Raw genomic sequence first — 21,417 nt, forward strand, 5'->3', positions numbered from 1 at the left:
GCCCTACCAAGCCCCGTGCAGGGTGCAGGGGGCCAGTCCTCCTCGGCCAAGACCGCTCCGGCGATTAGCAGCACGACACGGGTGACCCCGCTCTGCACCCTCCTGTGCCCACTGGGTGCTGGGGAGATGCTCTGCCCAGGAACCAGCAATCTGCAGGGAGAGAGATCTGGGGGTCAGCTGGGTCCCTCCACACCCACCTCACACCCCACACTGCCATGCCCAGCCCTGGGTAGGGTGTCCCCAAGCTCACCTAGCGCCAGGCACCTGCCCCGTGGTGGTGTCCCATGTTCTGCATCTCAAAGGTGCCGGGCACAGCGGCGCCGCTGGTGCTGGGCTCGTCCAGGCAGTCCCGCTCGCCGCTGGTGAAGCCCTCAGGGCTGAAGGTGGGGTAGGAGCCGGGCAGTGAGGGGTGCAGGGCCACTGTCACCGACGCGGTGGCCGTGACGGTGGTGTAGCTGCCGGCAGGACCCTGCAGGTGGGTGCTGTAGGTGGGCAGGGCAGCGGGGGGCGCTGGCCGGGTGCCCGCTGGGCAGGGCGGAGGGGGATCTCGGGGCAGCGTGGTGCACGGCTCCCCGAAGGGCAGGGGGGCTGCAGGCTGAGGGCCAGACGCCTCTTTCTTCCCCTGAGCCTCCAGGCTGTCCTTGTAGGGCTTCAGCACCTGGAGGGGGAGCATGAAGCATGAGGGTCCCCAGTCATATTGAGCATCCCTCTGGCAACACCACCAGCCCCCATCCCCCAGCTCTATCAATGACCTTCTCCCTGGGGCTGCAGGGGAGTTGGCAATGCCACAGTGGGTACAGACACTCACAGTGATACGGGGGAAGCTGGGGTCCTTGCCAGCCTCCAGTAGGATGTGTGCTGGGGCAGGAGGCACAACGAAGGGTCCCCGTGGGCTGCCTGGCCCCACGCTCTCCGTGTAGTGCTCCGTGTCAGAGGGCTCAGGGAAGGTGGCGGGCCAGGCTGGAGCGCGCCGGACGTACAGTCCCCCAGGGCCCAGACATGGGGGTATCGACTCTGGTGGGGGTAGGCCGGGGCCATTATCCACCAGGGATGCCTGGGGAGAGAACACAGGTCAGAGGAGCCAGGGACAGAGGAGTATGGAGAAGTAGGGAGTAAGGGTTGATGTGAGGATGGGGATGTGGGTGATGCCAGGTGAAGCAGGGATGGGATCGAATGGGTCAGAGAGGGGTGGGGAAAGTTGTGTGTGGAATGGAGCAGGAACAAAGTCAGGTAGGTATGGGGCAAGTAGGATATGGGTTAGAGAAAGGATGAAGTAAAAGAGAGATGGTACAGGGCAAAGGACGGACTGAGGTGGTTTTGACAAGGCAAAGATGGATAAAGGGTGAAAGGTGGGCATGGAGAGGGGCAATGCGGGATGGAGAGACAGGATACAGGGCTGGAGAGGATAAGGGAGAGGAGGGATGGAGGGGTCTCGTACCTCAGGGGGTGGCCCGATGACAGAGAGCAGCACGGGCAGCAGCACCAGCCCATTGAGCAGCCCCAGCAGCGTCAGGATGGTCAGCACCGCAAAGAAATACCTGAGGGGGCCATAGGCACATGGGGTAAGCAGGCACAGCCATCATGAGCCTTTCCCATCGCAAACATGGCTTCCCACTCCACACCCCCTGGCCCTCCCATGTCTCCCCAGCCTCCAGGCAAGGTGGAATGGCAGTCCCCAGCAAGATGTCCTCACCAGCTACCCCACATCCCCAATACCAGACAGGGGGGACTGCCACACCCACCAGCCCCCACTGCCAAAGTTCTTGTAGGGCAGCACGTGGCTGATTTACCCTTCTTCAGTGCTCACCTCATGATGAAATCGAACTCAGAGCCAGCCAGCATGAGGACACCCAGGAGGGTGGAGACAGCACCATCCATCACAGGCGCAAAAGTGTGCTCCAGTGCTGCGGCCGAGCGCACGTTCCTGCTCCCTGCAGCTGTCAGGAAGCCCTGAGTGGGATGGAAATGTCATGCAGGACTGTCCCCGTGTGCAACCCATGATGGGCCACCCATTAGCACATGGCCAAGCGGGAGAGGGTGCCAGGGAGTGGGAACTGGCATCAGCCTGTACTCACCAGAGCCACGTGGACAGTAAACTCCACACCGATGCCCACCGAGGCAATGAGGATGACCACAGGGATGGCGCTCAGCTTGATGCCCATCAGCCCCATGATGCCAAACAATTCCACAGCAATCATGGCCAGGATGGAGACCTGGAGGGTGATGGGATCAATGAGAGACGGCTTTGATTGGCTGTCCCCCATCCCTGGCAAGCCTAGCCCTACTCCGTATAGAGCAGCCTCACCTCACTGACCCTTTTCCCTCTATTTGCAGTGTCCCTCTGTCCCATCTTCTGGGGTAGCCCTCACCCTGCTCTGCATGGATGTCATCAAACCCCTACCCACTATACACATTCCCATCATAACGCGTTCCCTGATCACTCCATGCGGCTCCCCAAGCAACTGCCACCTCCATATGGGTGTTCCTGTCACTCTCTTCTGCATGGATGTATCCAGGGCCCCCTGTTCTCTTCATCAATGCTGTAACTGATCCCTCCATACAGGAGTCCCCCACCCACTGCCACCCTCATATGGGCATCCCTTCCCTCCCTGGCCACTCCATCACACAATTCCCATGAAGCAGGAACCCAGGGCCACTCAGCAGGACGGGAGAAAGGCTGGATGTCCCCGTCCCCACCCATCAGGCCCATCCCGGTGCATCAGGGTGCGTACTCACGATGATGCCGGCGGTCCAGGGGTTGAGCAGCAGCAAGGCACAGACGAGGAAGGTGCAGGCCAGCAGGATGCTGATGGCCAGCAGGAACCAGTGCCGCAGGCCGATGTACTGCTCCCAGAAGAGGAAGGGGTAGCCGCTGGGGTAGCTCAGCACCCCGTGGCGCTGCGCAGCCTCCTGGCAGATGGCCCGAACGCTCTCAATCGCCTCCACAAAGTCAGATGTGCGACGCAGCCCGCTCAGGTAGAAGGGGAACTGGGCGAACTCCAGCGGCTGGGCTGCTGGGACTGTGAGGAGATCACAGGCAGTGTGAGGGTATGGGCAGTGCGGGTGGACAGGCAGCACAAGAGCACCAGCCTGATGCCTGGCTGGCTACCACAGGTCTGAGGAGTGTGTAGGGAACAGACTGGGGTCAAGGAGGAGGGCAGGGCATTTCTCTGCCTGTAGGATTTTTGTGCATTAGTGGGTTACTCTTTGCAGTGAGATGCTCCTGGGCTGGAGCAGGTGTGTGTTGCTAAGTGCACGGGTAATGCACAGGGGATGCTCAGGGTGTGGGATGCAAAAGGATGAGGGTTAAGGATGAGGGGAAGCAAGGCAGTTTACCAGATGGGATGAGGGGTTTCCCTTCAGGGCAAAAATGTGTGGGGAATGGGGTACTCTGCAGGAGAATGCCAGGGGCAGAGGGGACCTTGAGGAGCCCACCATGCTCACTCACTTCGCAGGTTCTCGCCCGTGGTGTCGTACTTGTCATGAATCCACTCGGGGGGTGGGGGGTAGAAGTTGGCCTGGGAGGCAGCAAAGCCCAGGGGGTCGTTGCTGGCCCACACTGTCAGGCAGATGTAGAAGGTGTCGGGGGGGATGATGCCATTCTCATCCACCAGTCGCCGCGTGGTCAGCTACAGGAGAGACCAGGAGTGGACATGAGCTGGGCAGCTGGGGCAGAGACATCCCCAGCCCAGTCAGCCCAGCTCTGCCACCACTCACCTGGTTGAAGTTGAAGGGCTCCTTCTTGTTGCCAGTCTGGATGAGGAGCTTGTATGCCAGTGCCCCATCCTCAGAGCCATTGCGGTAGCTGTCATGAGTGATGCGCCCAGCCTGCCAGTCCCTGTCAAAGGTGGCCTGGAGCCCTGGCGATGCAGAATGGGGGGTAAGCATTCCTGGGGACACACCACCCTGTGTGACCCAGGGAGTGTGGTGCCAAAGGGATGGGCACACAGAAACCCCAAGGCTCAGCTTCCAGTGCTGGGCACCTTGGGACCATCCTCCTCAGGGTGCTGCACACAAGGGAAGGCATTCCCAGGTCAGTGGGGAGCATGCAGGCTGAGGAGAGGACTGTCAGGCAGGGGAAGTCATGGAGAAGAGGCATGTCCCTCACCTCTCAGCCAGTCCTGGAAGTAATGGAGCCACATTTTAGGCAGGTCGCGGTTGCCCTCCCGCACCACGTACTTGACGGTGCTGAAGGCCTGGTGCAGGCTCAGCAGGGCAGCCTGGGCTCCTGGGTAGTGGAAGCCACCCTTAGTGACAATGAACATGTTGTAGAAGGAGAAGTACTTGAACTGGGCCGAGATGAAGGCGTGTGCCTTGGTGTCCCGTGGCACGATGTCCGTCAGGTAGAGGCCATCATGTACCATGGTGGTGCCATAGAGGCTCAGCCCTAGCAGTGCCAGGAACAGCACCACCACCACCACCTGTGGGGACAATGGGGGGATCAGAAAGAGTCCTGTGCCACCCACCCACCCCGAGTGGCAGCACCAGGGCTGTTCCCCCTCACCTTGGTCCGGGTGCGCAGAAGGAGTGGGGCATACTTCTCCCGGGCGAAATCAGCGAGGCTCCAGCGGCAGAAGGGCAGGGGGACACACTCCCGGCCACCCTTGGCCTCATCCAGCTGCGACAGCAGGTCCCGGGTGGAGCTGGATGGGGCGAAGACCTGCGAGCCCAAGGGGTCACTGTGGGGCAGCAGGATGGCAGGCGAGGTGCACACCTGGGACGTGGGTGGCAGGACAGTGACAATGTGGTGGCCCGAGGGGTCACACCGGGTGAAGGCTTGCACGGTGGTGGTGATCTGGGTGCTGGTGGCCATGCCGGGGTGCCCATAAGGAGATGGGTGGCAGGCATGGTTGTCGTTGGCATCAGCAAGCTCTTGGGGCTGGATTTGGATGACCCTTGAGGAGCAAGGGCTGCATAGAGTGAGTGGAGGAGAGAGAGAAGAATGAGATATTTAGTCACCCTGTCTTCTTTAGGGAGCTGTGGGGTCAGACCCCGCCCAGCCTGCCCAGTGCCAGTACCTGTAGAAGCAGCAGAGGATGTCGAGCCGGCGTTTCTCCCGGCGGTGCAGGTCCAGGCTCAGGATGGCAGGGAAAACAAAGAGCACCATGGCGAAGTTGAACACAACAACCACTGCAGCCTGCAGGTATTGGGGGACACACGTCAGACAGGGGTCTGGCCATCCCTTCCCATCCCCTGGAAAGGGACTGTGGCCCTACCTGGAGGGAGAAGGCACGCAGGGCAGGAATGGGCACCAGGGCTGCCATGAAGAAGGCGATCATGTTGCTGACAGAGGTGAGAGCCACACTGGTCCCGGTGCGCTTCAGACACTCACCCGTCCGTTCCTGCAGGGACAGAGAAGGGATGGTGGGAAGGGACCATGGGGAGGCAGGAGGAGGCCGAGAAGCCCCTGGGCAGCGCTCAATGCTCACCTTGAAGGGGATGTGCTGGCTCGTCTCGGTGAAGGCATGAGCCAAGAGGAACATGTCATCCACCCCAATGCCGAGGGCCAGGAAGGGCAGGACCTGCCACAGAGCAGTCGGCATGAGCAGAGGGACATGGTCACCACCTGAGAGGGGACTCAGGGTCCCACCCACCTCACAGTAGCCAGCTCTTCCCCCAGCACATACCTGGGTGGTGGCTGCATTGAAGGAGATGCCCAGCAGTGAGCAAAGCCCCAGGCCAGAGGCGACGGAGAGAGCCACAAGCAGGACCCCAGCCAGGCCCACAGCCCCTTGGGACTTGGAGCAGTCCCACCGCAGCATGGTGACACAGGCGTAGGCCAGCTGCAAGAGCACAGTGGGTTAGCAGGGGCCTGGGGGGAGATGGAGGGAAGGCAGAGGACAGAGAGAAGGGGCACACGTACCATGAGGAGGTAGCCCCCAGCCACCCGGATGACGCTGACGTCAGAGAAGGACTTCATGATGTCGTTGAGCGTGGTGGTGGAGAAAGCATGGACACTCTGTGTGGCGTTGGGAGGGATGGAGTCCTGTGCCAGCTGCCAGAGGTGCATCCCATTAGAGGAGTCAGGAGCCCCCTGCTCTACAGTACACCCACCCCAGAGCCACTCAGGGTGCCAGCATCATCACTGACACTCCCTAGGGATGGACTAAAAGAGAGTAGTGCCAGAACCCGTGGCCACATGAAAACCTGGGCACAGAGGGATGCCATGCACAGGCTCACCCCTGCCCAGCCCCATGTGGGGGCTGTTCCCGGTGCTCACCTCCACGAATTTCCTCTGCCAGGCCTCCAGGATGGCTCCTGCCTTCTCCTCGCTCCAGCTGATATCATGGATCTCGTAGTCATCCTTGAAGTGCTCGTAGAGCTGCCGGGGGCTCATGAGGAGGAACATGGTCTGCAGGGCCTCGGCGCTGGGGGACAGGCACGCACCTCGCTGGGACCGGCTGCAGCGCCCCAGGATGCAGGAATGGGTCCATCCCCCACCCCACGGCACCCATCCCCACCACAGACAGCCAGGAGAGGACCCAGGCATCCTGCCTCCTTGCTCTGCCTTGCTCACTGGCCCCACGCACTCAGCAGCCTCTGAGACAGCCCCACAGCCCCTCCTGCAGCCAGGGCAGTCCTGCCCTGTGCCTGGGGATGCCCACACCACAGCAGCTCTTACCGTAGCAGCTTGCCCTGGGAGTCTTTGGTCGTGCCACCTAAAATCAGCTCCTGCTGCCAGCGCATGAACTTCCTGGAGAAGCCGTGGCAGCCCCCCGAGAGCTCGGCCGGGATGTCGGGGCTCTGTGGGTGGAGGGGAGGTGTCAGGACTGTGGGGCAGGCAGGAGAGCACTCCCACACTCAATCCTGGTCCTCATGGACTGTGACCCACCTGCTGGCTCTGCTTGTTGGGGGCACTGGAAGGACACTGGGGGTCCCGGGGGTCCAGGCAGGGCCGCTCCATGTAAGCCTGTCCCACCTCTGCCTTGTCTAGCAGCTCTTTGAAGCCTTCCAGGGATGTGAACTGCCCCAGCTCCTCCATCAGCTGCAGAGGGTCCAGGTTGCTCCATTGGATGTCCGGGCGGCCCCTGGGCAGAAAGCAGCACTGGGGTCACGGGGGATGCCAAAACCCACAGGCAGTACCACCATCACCCCTGCCAGCCCATGCCAGGGGTGCTGCGGATGCCCTCCCACGCAGGACGCAGGGACGCAGCCGAGCTCAGCCCCCAGCACGTCCCTTACCCCCTCCCGGGAATCCCCCGTGCCCTGTGCGCCACAGCGGGCCGTGCCCCGAGTCAAGTAGCGTGCCTGATCCTGTTAGTCCGGGACAAAGCGGGGGGAGCCGGCCCTGCTGCCTGGCCCCGCTTTGTGTGAGCAGTCAGGCCGATTACTGCCCGTGGGCTAACATCTTGATAGAGGGGAGCAGGCAGGCAATAGCTCCCGGCATCCCTTACAGCCCTTCCTGCCATTTTCCCCCAAGCTGGAGAGTTTGGGGCTCAGCAGAGGTCCTGGGGACTCAGCACAATACTGGGAGCTGGGCGTGGAGTAGGTTCTTGGAGGTCCAGCAGGACTGCAGGGGACTTGGGTACCCAGGAAAAGGGTTTTTCCCATTGCCTGCAGATGCTCTGCTCCCTCCACCCCAGCCTGGGGAGCTGGGGGCCAGCTTCCAGCCTCACTCAGCTTCTTTTTTAAGACAGAAAGGACACACAAAAAAGCCAATAACCCAGCCCAGCGCTCCAAAGAGGGGAAGAAAAAGCCCCGAGCAAGTGTGGGCTCTGGGGAGAAACACAGCCTAATAATTCATGAAGGCTGGCTGGGCCAGAGCCGGCCGCTCGAGATTCCCACATACCAACCGGAGCTGCTGCTGCTTCCAAAGAGAGCCCCTTTTATCTGCTTTCGCTTGCTTCACTGAGCCAGGGCAAATCCTTTTGTCTTTCCATAGATTGCTGCTCTTTGTTCTCCCAGCTCCCACCCCGCTCACCCCTTGGCGTTAAAAAGGGGGACGAGTCCCCCTGGGCCGGCCGGCGCTCAGCCGGGGTGCCCGGGCTCCCTCGGCTGCTGGGAGAGAGGAGTCCCGTGGCTGCTGCAGTGCCAGCCTGCCTGCCACGGAGCTCAGCCCCAGAACGCTGCCTAAGCCAGGCAGGCAATGCCACCAGCATCCCTCTGGCACAGCCACCCCAGCCCCACTTGCTCCTGCTCTCAGCAGTTCCCCAGCCTGGGATGGGGAGAACCTGAGGTCTTGGGGGGACAAAACCAGCCCCCCAGTCCTGGCTGGGGAGGCTGCGGCCCCTTCCCCCTCCTCCCGTCCGCAGCAGCCTGAATAAGGCCACTATTTCATCTATTTGGCAAGGGGCAGCTTTCAGAGCAGCATTAGCATGAGAAAGCACGGGGCTGCGTTTGCTGACAATGCACAAGCCGCCCCAGCTCTCCCGGACAAACACACGCGTAAACAGAAGGAATGTGGGGGAGGCTCCCCGGCCCAAGTCGGGGTCCCCAGCCCCACCACCACCCCACCACCGTGCGAGGAGCTGGCTGGAGTCACTCGCCCCCCAGCCCAGGGACTGAGTGCTCTCCGTGCCCCTGGGCACAGCTCAGGAGTGTGGGTGCCCCCTCACAATCACAGCACCCACAAAGCGCTGCCAGGGGACCTGCAGCCTCAGGGACCTGCTTGTGGCACAGCCACTGTCCCTGTCCCCATCCCTGGCTGGTGGGAGAGCATGGCAGGGATGGGATGGGACGGGACGGGACGGGACGGGATGGGATGGGCAGTTCCTGCCTGTGGGCTGCAGCCCCCCTGCAGCGGTGCAGCCCTACCTGTGCCACCGAGACCAGGCAGGGGAGGACAGGGACCTGTCCCCAGGGTGTTGACCCAGCGGGACAGCAATGGTGGTGGGACCAACCCAGGGGCTGAGCAGGACAAGCTGCAGCACCGTGGAGCAGGCAGAGCCAAGCTGCAAAGGGAAGTCAAGCACAGCCCCTCGGCAGCATCCCCAGCTCCTGCTCCCACCATGGCCCCCCACAGCCCAGGACAGTTCCCCACACACACTCACGGGAGATACGCTGAGCCTCCCTGCAGCTTGGAGCCTTCCCAGAAGCAGTCCAGCGGGGTCAGGATCACACAGGGGAACAGCTTCTCTATCATCTGTAGGAGGAGATGCGAGGGGTCAGCAGGGATGGATCAGACTCCCCAGTCTCCCCCCACCTTGCTGGGCTTCCCAAACCTGCACCTTCCCACATCCAGCCAGCAGTGCCTTCCCAGCACCTGGGGCTGGCAAGCCCTGTGCCCAGCACAGCCCATCCACTGCCATTCTTTGATGGACTGAGCCCGTGGGTCAGCAGCCACCCCCGGGGGCTCCCTCTGGCCACCCATGACCAACACTCACCCTCTCGATCATGCCATTCTCAATGATGGGGACACCCGACTTGTAGCAGATCTTGTTCAAATCCCACGATCTGGAAAGGCAGAAGGAGGCGCTGAGAACAGGCATATCCCACAGGGGACATGGCAAGGGCTAGAGGGATGTGCAGAGCACGGCGGGGGTCCCCATCCCCATCCCCATCTGGAGCCGGACTCACTTTCCGTACAGGGAGACTTGAACCTTGCTGGCGGCCAAGGCCGCCTCGAGGTGGAGCTGCAGGGCCTCCTGTGTCAGGATGTTATCACCCTCCTTCTTCGGGGTCTGGATCAACATCTGGGACGTGTAGACGGACTCCTCGCCCAGCTTCTCCTTGGTGTAGCGCAGCTCCTGGCTCACCCGGCTGCCCGCTGTGGAGGGGACCACGATGTGCCCTGTCAGTGCCAGGGCAGGCAGAGCCCCCATCCCACCAATTTGCCCTGCCCATCAGGATGCCCAGGGAATGGGATGGGCAGAATCAAGGCCACGCAGCATCAGGTGGTGCCATGATCACTCACAGGGGCTTCTGATGTGGGGTTCCCCAACTGCTGCATCCTCTGGGTGCTCACACCCAAGGGATCCAAACAGGGACCACCTCAGGACACACTGGACCGGGCATCCCCCTTCCCACCAACACTGTACCCAGCCCCAAAGCAGCTTGTTGGCTTTGCTCTCACCAGAAAAAACCCACAGACAGATGGTTGGCAAAGTGGAGTGAACTCAACCTGTCCACTTCCACCCGTGCACTGTGGTGGGTGCTGCAGATGCCCAAAACCAGCCCACAAAACAGGAAGCAAAACTGGGGGCACCCAGCCCAGCCCAGCTCCTCCATGGCACCCCAAGGCAGCAGGGAAGGAGCGCACGGAGAGCAGGCACCCCAAAGTGCCTGCGGCTGTAGGGGACAGGGGAGGGAGGTGGTGCTGGGGACATCACCCTTCCCTGCCAAGGCTCTGGGATCTGTCCCCCTTGGGCAGCGGGAGAGCTCTGAGCACAGCAGGGCCAGGGTTTCCAGCTGAAGCCACCGACTCCATTTGCGGCAGCCTCGGCGTGGAAGAGGAATCCCCTCCCAGCCAGCGTGGCTGGGGCTGGGACCAAACCCTGCACGGTCTCTCGCATGGCTGAGCACCAGCCCAGGGACAGCTGTCCCCATCCCCTTCGAATGGGGGGCTCCCATCCCTCCTGGCACAGCAAAGGGGAGGCAACACAGCCCAGAGGAGGGTGGGAAGTGGATCCTGACACCCCTCCCAAGCGCACCACTTGGCTGCCCTGCTCCAGCCCCCTGCCCTGGCACATCTGGGGCACAGCCCCCGTCCCAGTGCCACCCACTGGGGTACCCCAGGATGCCCGGCGTGGGATGCTTCCCAAGGCAGCGCCACTGGCAGGGGTGAGGCTCCTGCCCAGCCCCAGGAAAGCGAGGGGAGGTCACGATTCATCTGCACCAGGATGCTCCCTCAGCAAGAGGCGGGGGCCCCGGCGGGCCTGGCCCTCCGCCAGCACCGAGGAGGCCAGAGCGAGACCGCAAATAAGGAGCAGAATCTTCCCTTTTAATGACTTATTATATGGGTTGGTGTTTTGGTTTGTTTTTTTTTTTTTCCCCTGCTTTTTGGGAACGGGGAGGGCAAAGCATCTTTATTGTTCCTGGCTGGGCCAGGGAGCAGCTGGTGTCCATCAGATGCCAGTTGGGATAGAGGTTGTGCCAGGGACAGGGAGGGGGGGACACGGCCGCGGCTTTTGCGTGTGTGTCAGAGGGGACAGCAGCACCCAGGGCGAGGGGACGAGGACACGGGGAGGGTGGGTGTCGACGGTGGGGGGAAGTGGGACGCCCATGCCGTTCCCAGCAGGCTGGGAGGTCGGGCAGGAGGTGCGCCAAGCTGCTCTGATCTCAGCCGTGCCACCCACGCCGCGCCCGGGCGGGAGGTGGGACACAGCGCCGACGGGGTGCCCGGCAGCGCCGCTGCTCCCGGGGGACGCATCCCATCCTGCTCCGCCCTGCCCCGCCGGCATCCCCGCCCCGCACGGCCGCGGGAGGAGCCGCACATCTGCAGGCACGGGGTGGGGGCGAGCCCCCCGAAAAATTAAAGAGGAGGGGGATAAAAAAAAAAAAAAAAAGAGAGAGAGAGAGAGAAAATAAAAAGCCGTCCCTTGTAATTAGTGTTAATTTGGAACAGGGCACTGCGAGCCGTCAGCAAGCTTCAAAGGCCGTGAGGAAGCCTCAAATTCCAACACCCTAATTAACCAAAGAGCAACATGAAAAGACAAGGCAGCGCACACAGGGCTGCCAAGGACACTTCAAACGGGCGCACGCCCGCCGGCCGGGCAGCCCGGCAGCGCCGAGACGCCCCACGCCGCACGCAGCCCCCCGGCCGGCCGGGGAGGGGGCTGCGGCACCCCCATACCAACAATGGGCACGGTAATGAGGAACTGTATGCAAATTCCTCCTTTTTGTTGTTGTTGTTGTTGGGTTGGGTCTTTGTTGGTTTTTTTTTTTTTATTCCAATTAACAAAGGGAGCCCTTGGCTTTTTCATGCAAAGGGCTCTCTGGTTCCAATCAGGCGTCCGGTCCTGCTTACTAACAGCCTGCTCTGCTCCCCAGCAGGGTTTGGCTTCACTGCCCGGGACCCCCAGCTCCCTCCAAAATCCAACAGCAGGGCCTGGGGGCAGGGCAGTCCCCCGAGGCAGGAGCATCCTCGCTGGGTCTGGGCATTGCTCCTCGGTACCGCTGCTGGGGGGGCTGTGGGTGCAGCCTCAGAGCAGTTCTGGCTGCACCTGGATTGGGACCCTGCACCCACTTGCTCTCCAAACATCTGGGGTGCAGAGCGGGCTCCTGCCGTGCCCAAGCAGGGACAGTGGATGCTAGGGATGGGACAGGGTCCCTGGCATGGAGGGTGGCTGCGTGTGCGGCTGCCTCCCATCCACGGGCCCTGCCGGGGGAGCCCTCTCCGTAATTACAGCATCCGCCACAAAATTACAGAGCAGGGCTGGAGCCTCCCTGCCCCCTTCCCGGCCACCCTGCCTGAGCCATTCCCCTGCGCCCCAAACCCTCCTGGCACAGGAGCCACAGCCACGGCACTGCAGCCAGCTCAGCCTCACATAGCGGGGCCAACTTGTGCCCTCAGCTGCTGCAGCCAGGACAGAGCCTCAGCCCCTGTGCTGTCCTGGGAGGGGTCTGATCCCAGCTCATTCCACATCTCCCCAGGGGCAGCCAGAACCTCCCAGACTCATCTCAGAGGGTTTGGGGTCAGATGAGCCCGTGCCAGGTCCTCTGCCCAGAGCGCAGTTCCAAAGCCCCCCCAGGCCAGGGCTGGCCCCCTTGCAGCCACCCCGCTGGTTGTGACAGCAAGGGGACCTCCCACCACGCTGTCCCAGGGCAGGGCAGGAGGTGAACAAACCCCGCGGCGCCCTGTCCCTGTCTCCAAGCACCCAAGGGTGGGGGGCAGCAGGCTGAGCGTGCCAGGGCAGCGTGTCTGGGTGGCACGGGGAGGGCAGTGGGTGCGGGCAGGCTGCCAGCCCCACACTGAGCCCTCCCTGCCTGGCAAGGCTGAGGGCGAAGGAGGGATGTGGGAGGTGCTGGGGACCACAGAGAGGTACCAGAGTCTCCCCAGGAAACACATGCTGCAAAGAACACTCTGTCCCATCAGGCTGGGTAGCGGTCACGGTCAACAGCAGTGCCACCACAGTGCAGATGGCACCCAGGCACTGCCAGTGTTGTCACCGCTTGGGTGTCACCTTGGGTAGCACAGGATGACAGGGAGGGAACACTCCTGGCTACACATTCTCCCTTGGCCCCCAAAATCAGGCCCTGTCCCATTTGGTGTAACAGGGCTACGGGATGTGACAACAAACGTTGAGCTGCAGATTGGGCTGGTGCCCAGGGGATGCTGCAGCCCTGACCCCAGCTGGGCCCACTAGCACGGGACTGGATGAGCAGCTCCCTGTCTAGAGCACAACATCCCAGTGCTCGGGCTGGGAACCACCACAAAGGCACAGCTGGGAGCGGGACAAGGTCAGGCTGAGATCCCCTGGGAAAAGCCATCCCCAAGGGGAACCCCCCTTGCAGCACCCCCTGCTACAAGAGGCACCCAGACCGAGCACATCCCGCGGGCAGAGACGCCTGCCCTGGGCCATCAGAGCCGCAGGGGCTCCGGAGGGACGCCAGAACCATCCTGCAGCCCAGGCACTGCCCGCATCCCGGTGGGAGGGGGTCCCGAGGCACCGCCCCGAGCATCCCTCGGCTGCAGCTTCCCCGTGCTGAGCGGCGTGCAAGCCGGAGGCCACCTTCAAAGTGTTGTGGGGCGGATTAGCTGGATTAGGGAGGCAGTGAAAGGACCCATGCTGCTCCGGAGGAAGTCTCGCCCAGGGCACACTGAAAGAGCCATTTTTACCTGTCCCGGCCGCTACCGCCAGCCTCGCCAAAAGCCCGGCGGCCCCATCCTGTCAAAACACGTCCTGCCGGCCCCATTCACCCCGCGGCTCTCCCGGCAAGGCGAGGGGGGCAGCTGCCGGCAGATGGGTGCCCCGGCAGCACCGAGGCGCGGACGAGGGCTCGGCGCTGCCCCGGCTCCTCCGGCCGAACCCACGGAAGGGGCTCCCGGCTCGGCCAAGAGGGGCGGCAGAAGCCGGGGCTGCCTTCAAAAAGCCAGCGGCGGAGGGGCTGAAAGGGCCCGTTTGGGGCCAGCTCCCCAGCCGCCGGCCCCGGCCGAACTCTTTTGTTTAACGGCGAAGCTAAATTAATGTCTTTATTACCCCAAATCGGGGGGCGGCGGTTCCCAGCACGGCGAGGGGGGCACCGGGAGCTCGCACCGCCCCGGCCAGCGCCGAGGGGACAGCGCGACCCCCGAAAAAGAGAGAGAGGGGAAAAAAAAGGGGAGGGGGGGGAGAGGGGATTCAGTTGGGAACTATTCACCGCTAAGACTCCTGTCAGCATTGACATAAATTTCCACTGGTGTTGGCATTTAGGCATTTGCCATTTCCATATGTATAGGGCTGCCTGTACTAATTATGCTAATCACCCCCTCTGTTGGCTGCTGTGAAAAATGGCCACATTAGGCACTCCACTGCTTGCTAATGTCACTTAATGTGTGGTTGAAACATACATTCATCCCCCTCTGAATGGTGAAATTTTTCCACATTGCTGGCTTCATTCAGGCAAGAAATGAATTTTTTGAACTCAGACCACTTTTCCAGGCCCGAGGGAGAGGCAGATAATAAAACTCTCTTCTTGGGCCCTGGCGCTGCCCCCTCCCAGCCGCCAAATAACATTTAAAACACACAAAAAAAGAGCCCGTTCCCTAAGTCCGTAGATATGTCCAAGTTAAAAAAAACATATATACATAAAAAATTAAAAAATACTTTCTAGGAAATAAAAAAATATATAAGTTGAAAAGGAAAGCAAAATGGACAGGGGCAGATGAGCCGCAGCCATCTGTAAAGTCTTGCAGTCTCTTTGAGTTAATTAGCAAAATTTTCCAGCCCAAAAAAGCTGACCAAGCTGTCAAGGAAGGGAAAAGGAAGAGCAAGAGGTTTTGCGCTCACCTCCCAAAGATAAATAAATAAAGGTGAATTGCCTGGACCCCATCTTCTGGTGGGTGGGGGGCTACTGGGTGAGCCTCCTTCCCTCCCCCCTTCTCGAGAAGAAAGGTTCTTTCACAGCCAGAGGGGATTTGGGAGCAGAGGGGAGAGCCAGGCGGGAAGGTTTTTGGGATAACAGGGACCTCAGCACCTCATGGCAGCAACACCCCAGCTGCTGCTCACTCCTCCAAGCCCCTGAGCATGGGGGCACAGTGTCCCCACAGATACCCAGACCCTGCAGACAGAGAGGACAGCAGGGCGCTGAAGGAAAAATCCCACCAGGCCAGGCAAGACGGTCCCCAGGCACCCTGGGCTGTCCCTCTCCTTCCTGCAGAGCAATACCTGTGTCACCACACCCCAAGAGAAATGGGGACCCTCTTCCCCAGGACACCGATGTGGGGACAGAGCAGGGACATGGCAGTCCAGGAGCCACCCCACAGGAGTGAAGCCAGCTCTGGGCAGATCCCAGCAGGCATCTTGCTGCCCCAGACATGGGGACAAACTGCCATCAGAGCCCCCCAAGCTGTCAGCGCCAGCCACACAGAGCCCCCCAATTCACCCGCTCCTTTCTCAGCCCCTGCACAAACATCCCACCCCACAAACCCACCCACCCAGCAAGGAGACCACCCACCTCTCCGTGTGCCCACCCAGGAACGGCTGTGGCATCCCTGCAGCCCCCACACCCCTCCACGGGACCCACCCAGCACAGTGGGGACAGGGCCGGGAAGAGAGGCCACACAGACAGCGCTGAGGGCGTTCAATCCCGTCCTTGGCTTCCTCTTGAGGCTTTCCCATTCCCTGTGCCCCTTTCTCTGCAAACAGAGCCAGGCAGCACCTCCTCTCCGTGCTGGCCTGCCGCGGGGGGAGCTCCAGGCTGCATCCCAGCCCTGTCCTGGGTGCCGAGGAGCTGATGCCCTGTGCCAACAACTGCTGCAGAGGTCAAGGAAGGACAGAAGCCACTGCCAGGAGGGCTGGGGGTGTCCCAGCTTTGTGCCCCAGGATGAGAACAAAAGAGCAAATCCCCCTCACCCCCATAAGATGCGTCCTATTTCATCCCAGCAGCACATTCGGGGTGTCCATGACCCCTCCAGGAAAGGAACAGGGTCTTCTCCAGGGAGACTCAGCAGCTCTTTGAGAGCGCGACGGCTGCACGGGGCGCTTGGCTGTTCCGGTTAGGAATTAACCCGGCCTTCCTTTGAACCAGCCCTCAGCGCTATAAATCAGGCAGACCCATTCACCACCCAGGGCTCTGCCTGCCCAGAGCTCGCCTCCCCGGCCCCTTGGCCCTAAAGACGCCCTGGGAGAGCCAGGAACAGCTGCCAGGTGTCCAGAGGTAACTCAACACTCGCCGCTAGCCGGGACTGCAAAGCCTCCGAGGGGCTAATTGCTTCGGAGGAGCCTAATTGAACATTTCCACAGTCGAGTCCAATTTATGGGGTGACACAGCCTCCTTCCATCTCCCAAACAGGGATACAGGTCAGGCATTACCCCAGAACACTGCAAGAACCCCTCAGCCAGCCCCCCGGCCTAAGGACATTCCCAGAATCGGGACAGGGGACCCTCTGCTTTCCCACAGGTGGCCGGGGTCACAGCCGAGGCTCAGGAGGACATAGCATCAGCATGGCCCGAGTGCTGACCCCAGTCACGGGGCCAAAGCAGGGCTGCCCCCCCTATTCCCCTGTTTGGGGTGGAGGGGGATGGCACATCAGCATCATGCTCCCGTGGGAAGCAGCGCCCTTCTCTCCCCTGCTCAGCAGGATCCCAGCTCCCAGAGAGCTGAGCTCAGCCTGCAGTGGGGACTGCCTGGCACAGGGTCACACTCTGCTCCTGCAGCGCTGGGACCTCACCTGGGCAGGGTGGTTTGTGGGTTGGAGCATCACTACCCACATCCCTCAGACTGGCTAGGCAGAGGCAGGTGGTTGGATGCAGTCACCACAGGCTACCTGGAACCTTAAACCACCCTGCCCCTGAGCTGGGACCCACTGGGCTAGGATGAAGGGCCTGGGATTCCCTGCACACATACCCTGCCCCTTTGACACCCTACAGCCCTGCCTCAGGGCTGGGATGAACCACAGTCCCACAAACATCTCCTCACAGACCCAGAGCAGGGAGGAGCTCAGGTGCCCAGCACCCTGGGGATCCCAAACACTTGGGACCAAGCAGATGGGATACCAACTTTGCCAGCCAAGGAGCAAGAACTGCATTGCTCCAGCCTGCCACAGTGGCACCAGGCTCTGCAGAGGACACACACTCCAACCCTGCCACACACGTGGGAACGTGAGAAAGTAGCGGCTGAGAAAAATCCCAAAGCAGCTTCAAGTGCTCTGGATGCAACCACAGAGTCTGGGCAATTGTGTTCCACTCACCAGGGGCATCCCAGGCCCTCCTGTCCCCTGGTAATGCCCATCCCCATACCAGCAGGATGGGGTGCAGTGATCAGGGCTGGCCATATGTAGGGGATGCTTTGATCTCACCAGAAAACGCAGAAGCTGAGGCTGGTGGTGAGGCAGGGAGCTACAGATGGTTATGGGGAAGGGAGGCAGCCCCACAGCCGATACACGAGACTGAAAGTGTCACCACAAACCTTCCTTCCACATCCTGACCCACGCATGCCACCCCATGGGACTAAAGCCATCTCAGACACATCGTCCTTGGTGGTCGCAGGTTGTGCCAGCGCCTGAGGACGCTGGGGCTGTGCCACCCAGGAGCGAGGCACGGAGGGGTCTGCCCCAAGGGCACACTGCCGGGGGAGGAGCCCTCCCAGGAAGGACAAGGGGGGGCTCTGAGCAGCACCCCTGGCACCCACACCGTCCTCAGGCAGCAGCACAGACCCAGAGCGGGGGCTCTGTGCAGACCCCAGGGCACCCACTGCCCAGGAAGGGGCAGGACTCCCCACGTCAGCGGAGTTTCACCACAGAGTAAAAAAAAAAAAAAATTAAATCCAACTCCTGACACCGAAGAAGATGAGAAGCCATGAGAAAGGGAAGGTTCCTGAGAGAGGCCCCCGGCACCCACATTAGAGCCAGACCGCAGTGTGGGGGAAATCCCCCAAGAGCAGCCGCAGTTGCTGCTGCGGCCGGACGAGCAGGGAGCTCCGTGGGGCACAGGAAAAGCCGGGTTTCTGGGCACTTCCAGCCGTCCCCAGGCTTGGCCCCTTCCCCATCCCGCTCTCCACCCTGATGTGCCGCAAGTCCCATTCCCCTTAACAGGAACAACCACAGCCGCTTTCCTGGCCACGGTTCCACAAAACGCTGACTCCTTGCTACCCCAAAAGCACAATAAAAATTCAATGGAGCCGGAGCCACGACCCAGAGTGAGGGAACCACGGAGGGAGCACATCCCTCCTTCAGCAGGCACAGCTCAGGCGCTGGCTGGACCGGGAGGTACCACTGGATTTCTCTGCTACGTGTTGCAGTGGAAGGGGGTGATGGAGCCGAGATCTGGGGAGGGGGGACAAACATCCCTGGGGAGTGGGGAGCAGGTGGGAGAGCCGGGCATTCCTGGGCAGGGGTCCGTGCGTGCATCTGTGTGCAAGCAGCCAGGGAGCGCAGAGCTCTTTTTTTTTAAATTAAAAAAAAAAAAAAAAAAAAAAAAGGGGGTGGGAGAGCAAAGTTGCTTCTATTGTTGAACCAAATCCAAGAGTAGCTGAGGACCACACAGGGAGCGGGGCGTGGGGGAGGAGGCAGCGCTCCCGCACAAAGATGGCTGACACCCCTCCGCTGAGCAACATCTGCCCCTGCACAGCACCCCGCGGGGACCCCCGCCCGGGGATCCCCCCGCCCCACCCGGCCGCACGGACGGGGCTGCCACTCGGGGTGCTGCCCCCCCGGGGGCCCCCCAAAGCCGAAGGCAGGCGCAGGAAAAGCAAATCCCAGACCCGTGAAGCAGGGCTGCAGGGATCGGGGAGAGAAAATCCACGCTGGAGTTATTAATAACAAAGGCGGGGGATCAGCCGCTTCCACTCGGAAACGGGGATTTGCTCCCGCCTGACCCCGCCCGCGCTGCCGTTCCCCCCGGGCCCGGGTCCCGTGCCGGGACTGGCGGCTCCGCGGCGCCAGCTCTGCCCCGGTGCGGGGCTGCGGCCGCCCCCGGGGGCTCTTCCCACCGGGAAGGGGGTGTCCAGCACCATCCCCGTCGAACGTGTCAGCACCTCCGCGCGGGGACCCCCACAGGGACACGCGTGGGGGTCCCTCCTCAACCCAGCAGCGCGCACGGCGCAGCCCGAGCGGCCGCGCAGACGGGACCCCGGCTCTGGGCACCCACGGCCCGTCCTCCGCGGCCCCGGTGACGGGACGCCCGGCGGCGGCATCCGCATCCTCCTCGTCCCGCCCCGCTCCCGCGCTGTCACCTGCCTCCCGGCCGGCCCCGCACTCCGCGCCGCGCGTGGGGGACAAAGCCGGGGCCGGGAGCGGGACCGGGACCGTTCCCACGGGCGGCCGAGCCCGCAGGGCCGCGCTTACCTTCCACCCAGAGGTGCTCGATGTCGGTCTCGATGGAGGCCACCCGTAGTCCCACGGCCAGCGCCCCGAACACCAGCAGCCCCACGAAGAGCACCTTCCCGCAGTGCCGCTGGATCCGGCAGCCCAGGGCGAAGAGCAGCGCCTGAAAGCGGGCCCGCAGCCACAGCGGGGTCCTCTGGCCCACGGCCCTGCCCTGCGGAGGGGGCGAGGATCGGGTCAGCCCGGGAAAGGAGAGGGGAGAGCCCCAGCCCAGGAAAGGGGACCCGCAGCGGGGCGGGATGCCCGCGGCCGCCGCGCTCGGCTTCGGAGCGGAACCGCGAGCGCCGGAGGTTCCCCGAGCCGCGGGACGCGGGGTTCCCCGCACCCGCCCGGCCCGCCCCGGGCTCCCCCGCGCTCTCCGAAGTGCCCTCCCCGGCCCGCAGCCCCCGCGAGAGCGGGCGATGCTCGCCCCTCACTCACCTCGGGCAGCGGCTTGCGGCGGGCGGCGCGGAGCGGCGGCGGCGCGGCGCGGGGGGGCTCGGCCGGCATGGCGGGGCGGCTGGCGGGGCTGGGCACCCCCCGTTATGTGGGGCCGAGCGCGGCGGCGGCCCCCATGCGCGCGGCGGGGCCGTGCCGGTGCCGGTGCCGGTGCGGATGGAGGGCTGTGTGTGCGCCGCCGGCCGCCCGCCGCGCCTCTAAAGGGGAGGCGGGGGCGGGGGGCGCCGGGGCCGCGCCGCCGCCGCCGCTCCCATTGGCCGCCGCCGCCGCGGCAGCGCCCATCGCCGCTGCTAAGCAACGGCGCGCCCGCCGCCGGCGGCCACACACCGCGCTCCCCCCCGCGCCGCCCCGCGCCGCGCCGCACCGCACCGGCCCCGCCGCGGGGGGGAGCGCGGCCGCGGCCGCACCGGGGCACCGGCACGGCCCGAGCCCGGGGCTGCCCCGCGCCTCCGCCCCGGCACCGGCAGCGCCCCACAGACAGCCCCGGGGACGGGCAGGACGGGCATCCCCCTGTGAGCGTCCCCGGGGTGGGTGCGCAGCCCTCTCACCCCCCCGCCATAGCTGTACCCCCGAGGATGGGCACCCGGCTGAGTAAAGCGTTCCCTACATCCTTCTTCCACAGCTGCCCCGCAAAGGGTAGGCAGCCCCCTGGAGATGCCCCAAGGAATGGCATCCCTCCGAAGCGTGTCCCGAGGGCAGGGTGTTGTGCACATAGCCTCTCCTCGGGGACGCAGCCCCCCCCAGCCACCCTCCTTGGTCCAAACATTCCCCCATCTGCTCCCTCTCCCCAGTGCTGGGCAGACCCCCCACCCAGAGCCACCCCAAGGGGCCCGGTGTCTCCTCCAGGGCCAGGCATCTTCCCACGGCTACTTCCCAAAGGACAGGCAGCCCTCCTATAGGCTGGATATCCCACTGTAGCCACCCCTCAAGGTCTTGGCAGCACCCTCATAGGTATATCAAGGGGTAGTCAGTGTTCTTCCAGAGTCTGTGCATCTCTCTAACAGCCATCCCAAGGGATGGGCACCTCTTCTTCAAGGGCCAGATGTTCTCCCTCAAAGGACCAGGCATCCCAATTAATACCTTTTCCCAACAATATTTATCCCTTCTTCCCCTCCCCACAAAAGCAGGGTGTCCACCCACCCCCAGTATCAGCTAGAGGCCAGGTATTCCCCCAGGCCACAGTGGGGGGCAGGAAGACATTCCACTCCTTGGGTGTACCCATAAGCACAGCCATCCCCCTGCCATGGGGAGCCAAGCTCAACGTCCCAAAGTTGGAGACCAGGGGCACAAAAACCCCATCCATGGGGCACAGGAAGTGCAAAAGAACCAGAGATAAATGGCACATAATTTGTGGGGTGATTAGGATTGTTTCTCTGCTAATTTCACTCCTTTCTCAGTTCTTTATTGGATAGACCTGCTGCTGCTCCCACCAGGAAAGCTGCCCCAAGGAGCTGCTGAGGGCAGCCAGGGAGGTTGTTCAACCAACACGGAGCAGCACCCAACCCATGTGCAATCCCCCCATCACTATCTTGGAGCAATCCCAGCGATGCTCAGCCTGGTTTTTCCCTCTCCAAAAA

At 62.7% G+C, this 21,417-nt stretch overlaps 1 protein-coding gene across 1 annotated transcript; it reads right to left on the reverse strand.

Annotated features, from left to right (window-relative positions):
• Positions 1-62: 62 nt before the first annotated feature.
• Positions 63-20,122, reverse strand: PTCH2 (patched 2). Its single transcript, XM_054286024.1, is given in 26 exon segments — positions 63-150; positions 251-658; positions 809-1,054; positions 1,439-1,538; positions 1,808-1,950; positions 2,076-2,213; positions 2,737-3,020; positions 3,449-3,629; positions 3,718-3,860; positions 4,109-4,421; positions 4,505-4,910; positions 5,019-5,137; positions 5,217-5,342; positions 5,430-5,522; positions 5,628-5,783; positions 5,864-5,995; positions 6,221-6,368; positions 6,623-6,744; positions 6,833-7,028; positions 8,991-9,082; positions 9,324-9,393; positions 9,517-9,706; positions 19,364-19,556; positions 19,823-19,921; positions 19,923-20,050; positions 20,053-20,122. Coding segments are annotated over 25 exon segments (4,296 nt in total). The 3' UTR covers positions 63-150.
• Positions 20,123-21,417: the final 1,295 nt, after the last annotated feature.

The sequence above is a fragment of the Melozone crissalis genome, unplaced genomic scaffold, assembly GCF_028551555.1.
Source record: "Melozone crissalis strain CALT ecotype California unplaced genomic scaffold, PUWL_Pcris_2 ptg000045l_1, whole genome shotgun sequence".
NCBI lineage: Eukaryota > Metazoa > Chordata > Aves > Passeriformes > Passerellidae > Melozone > Melozone crissalis.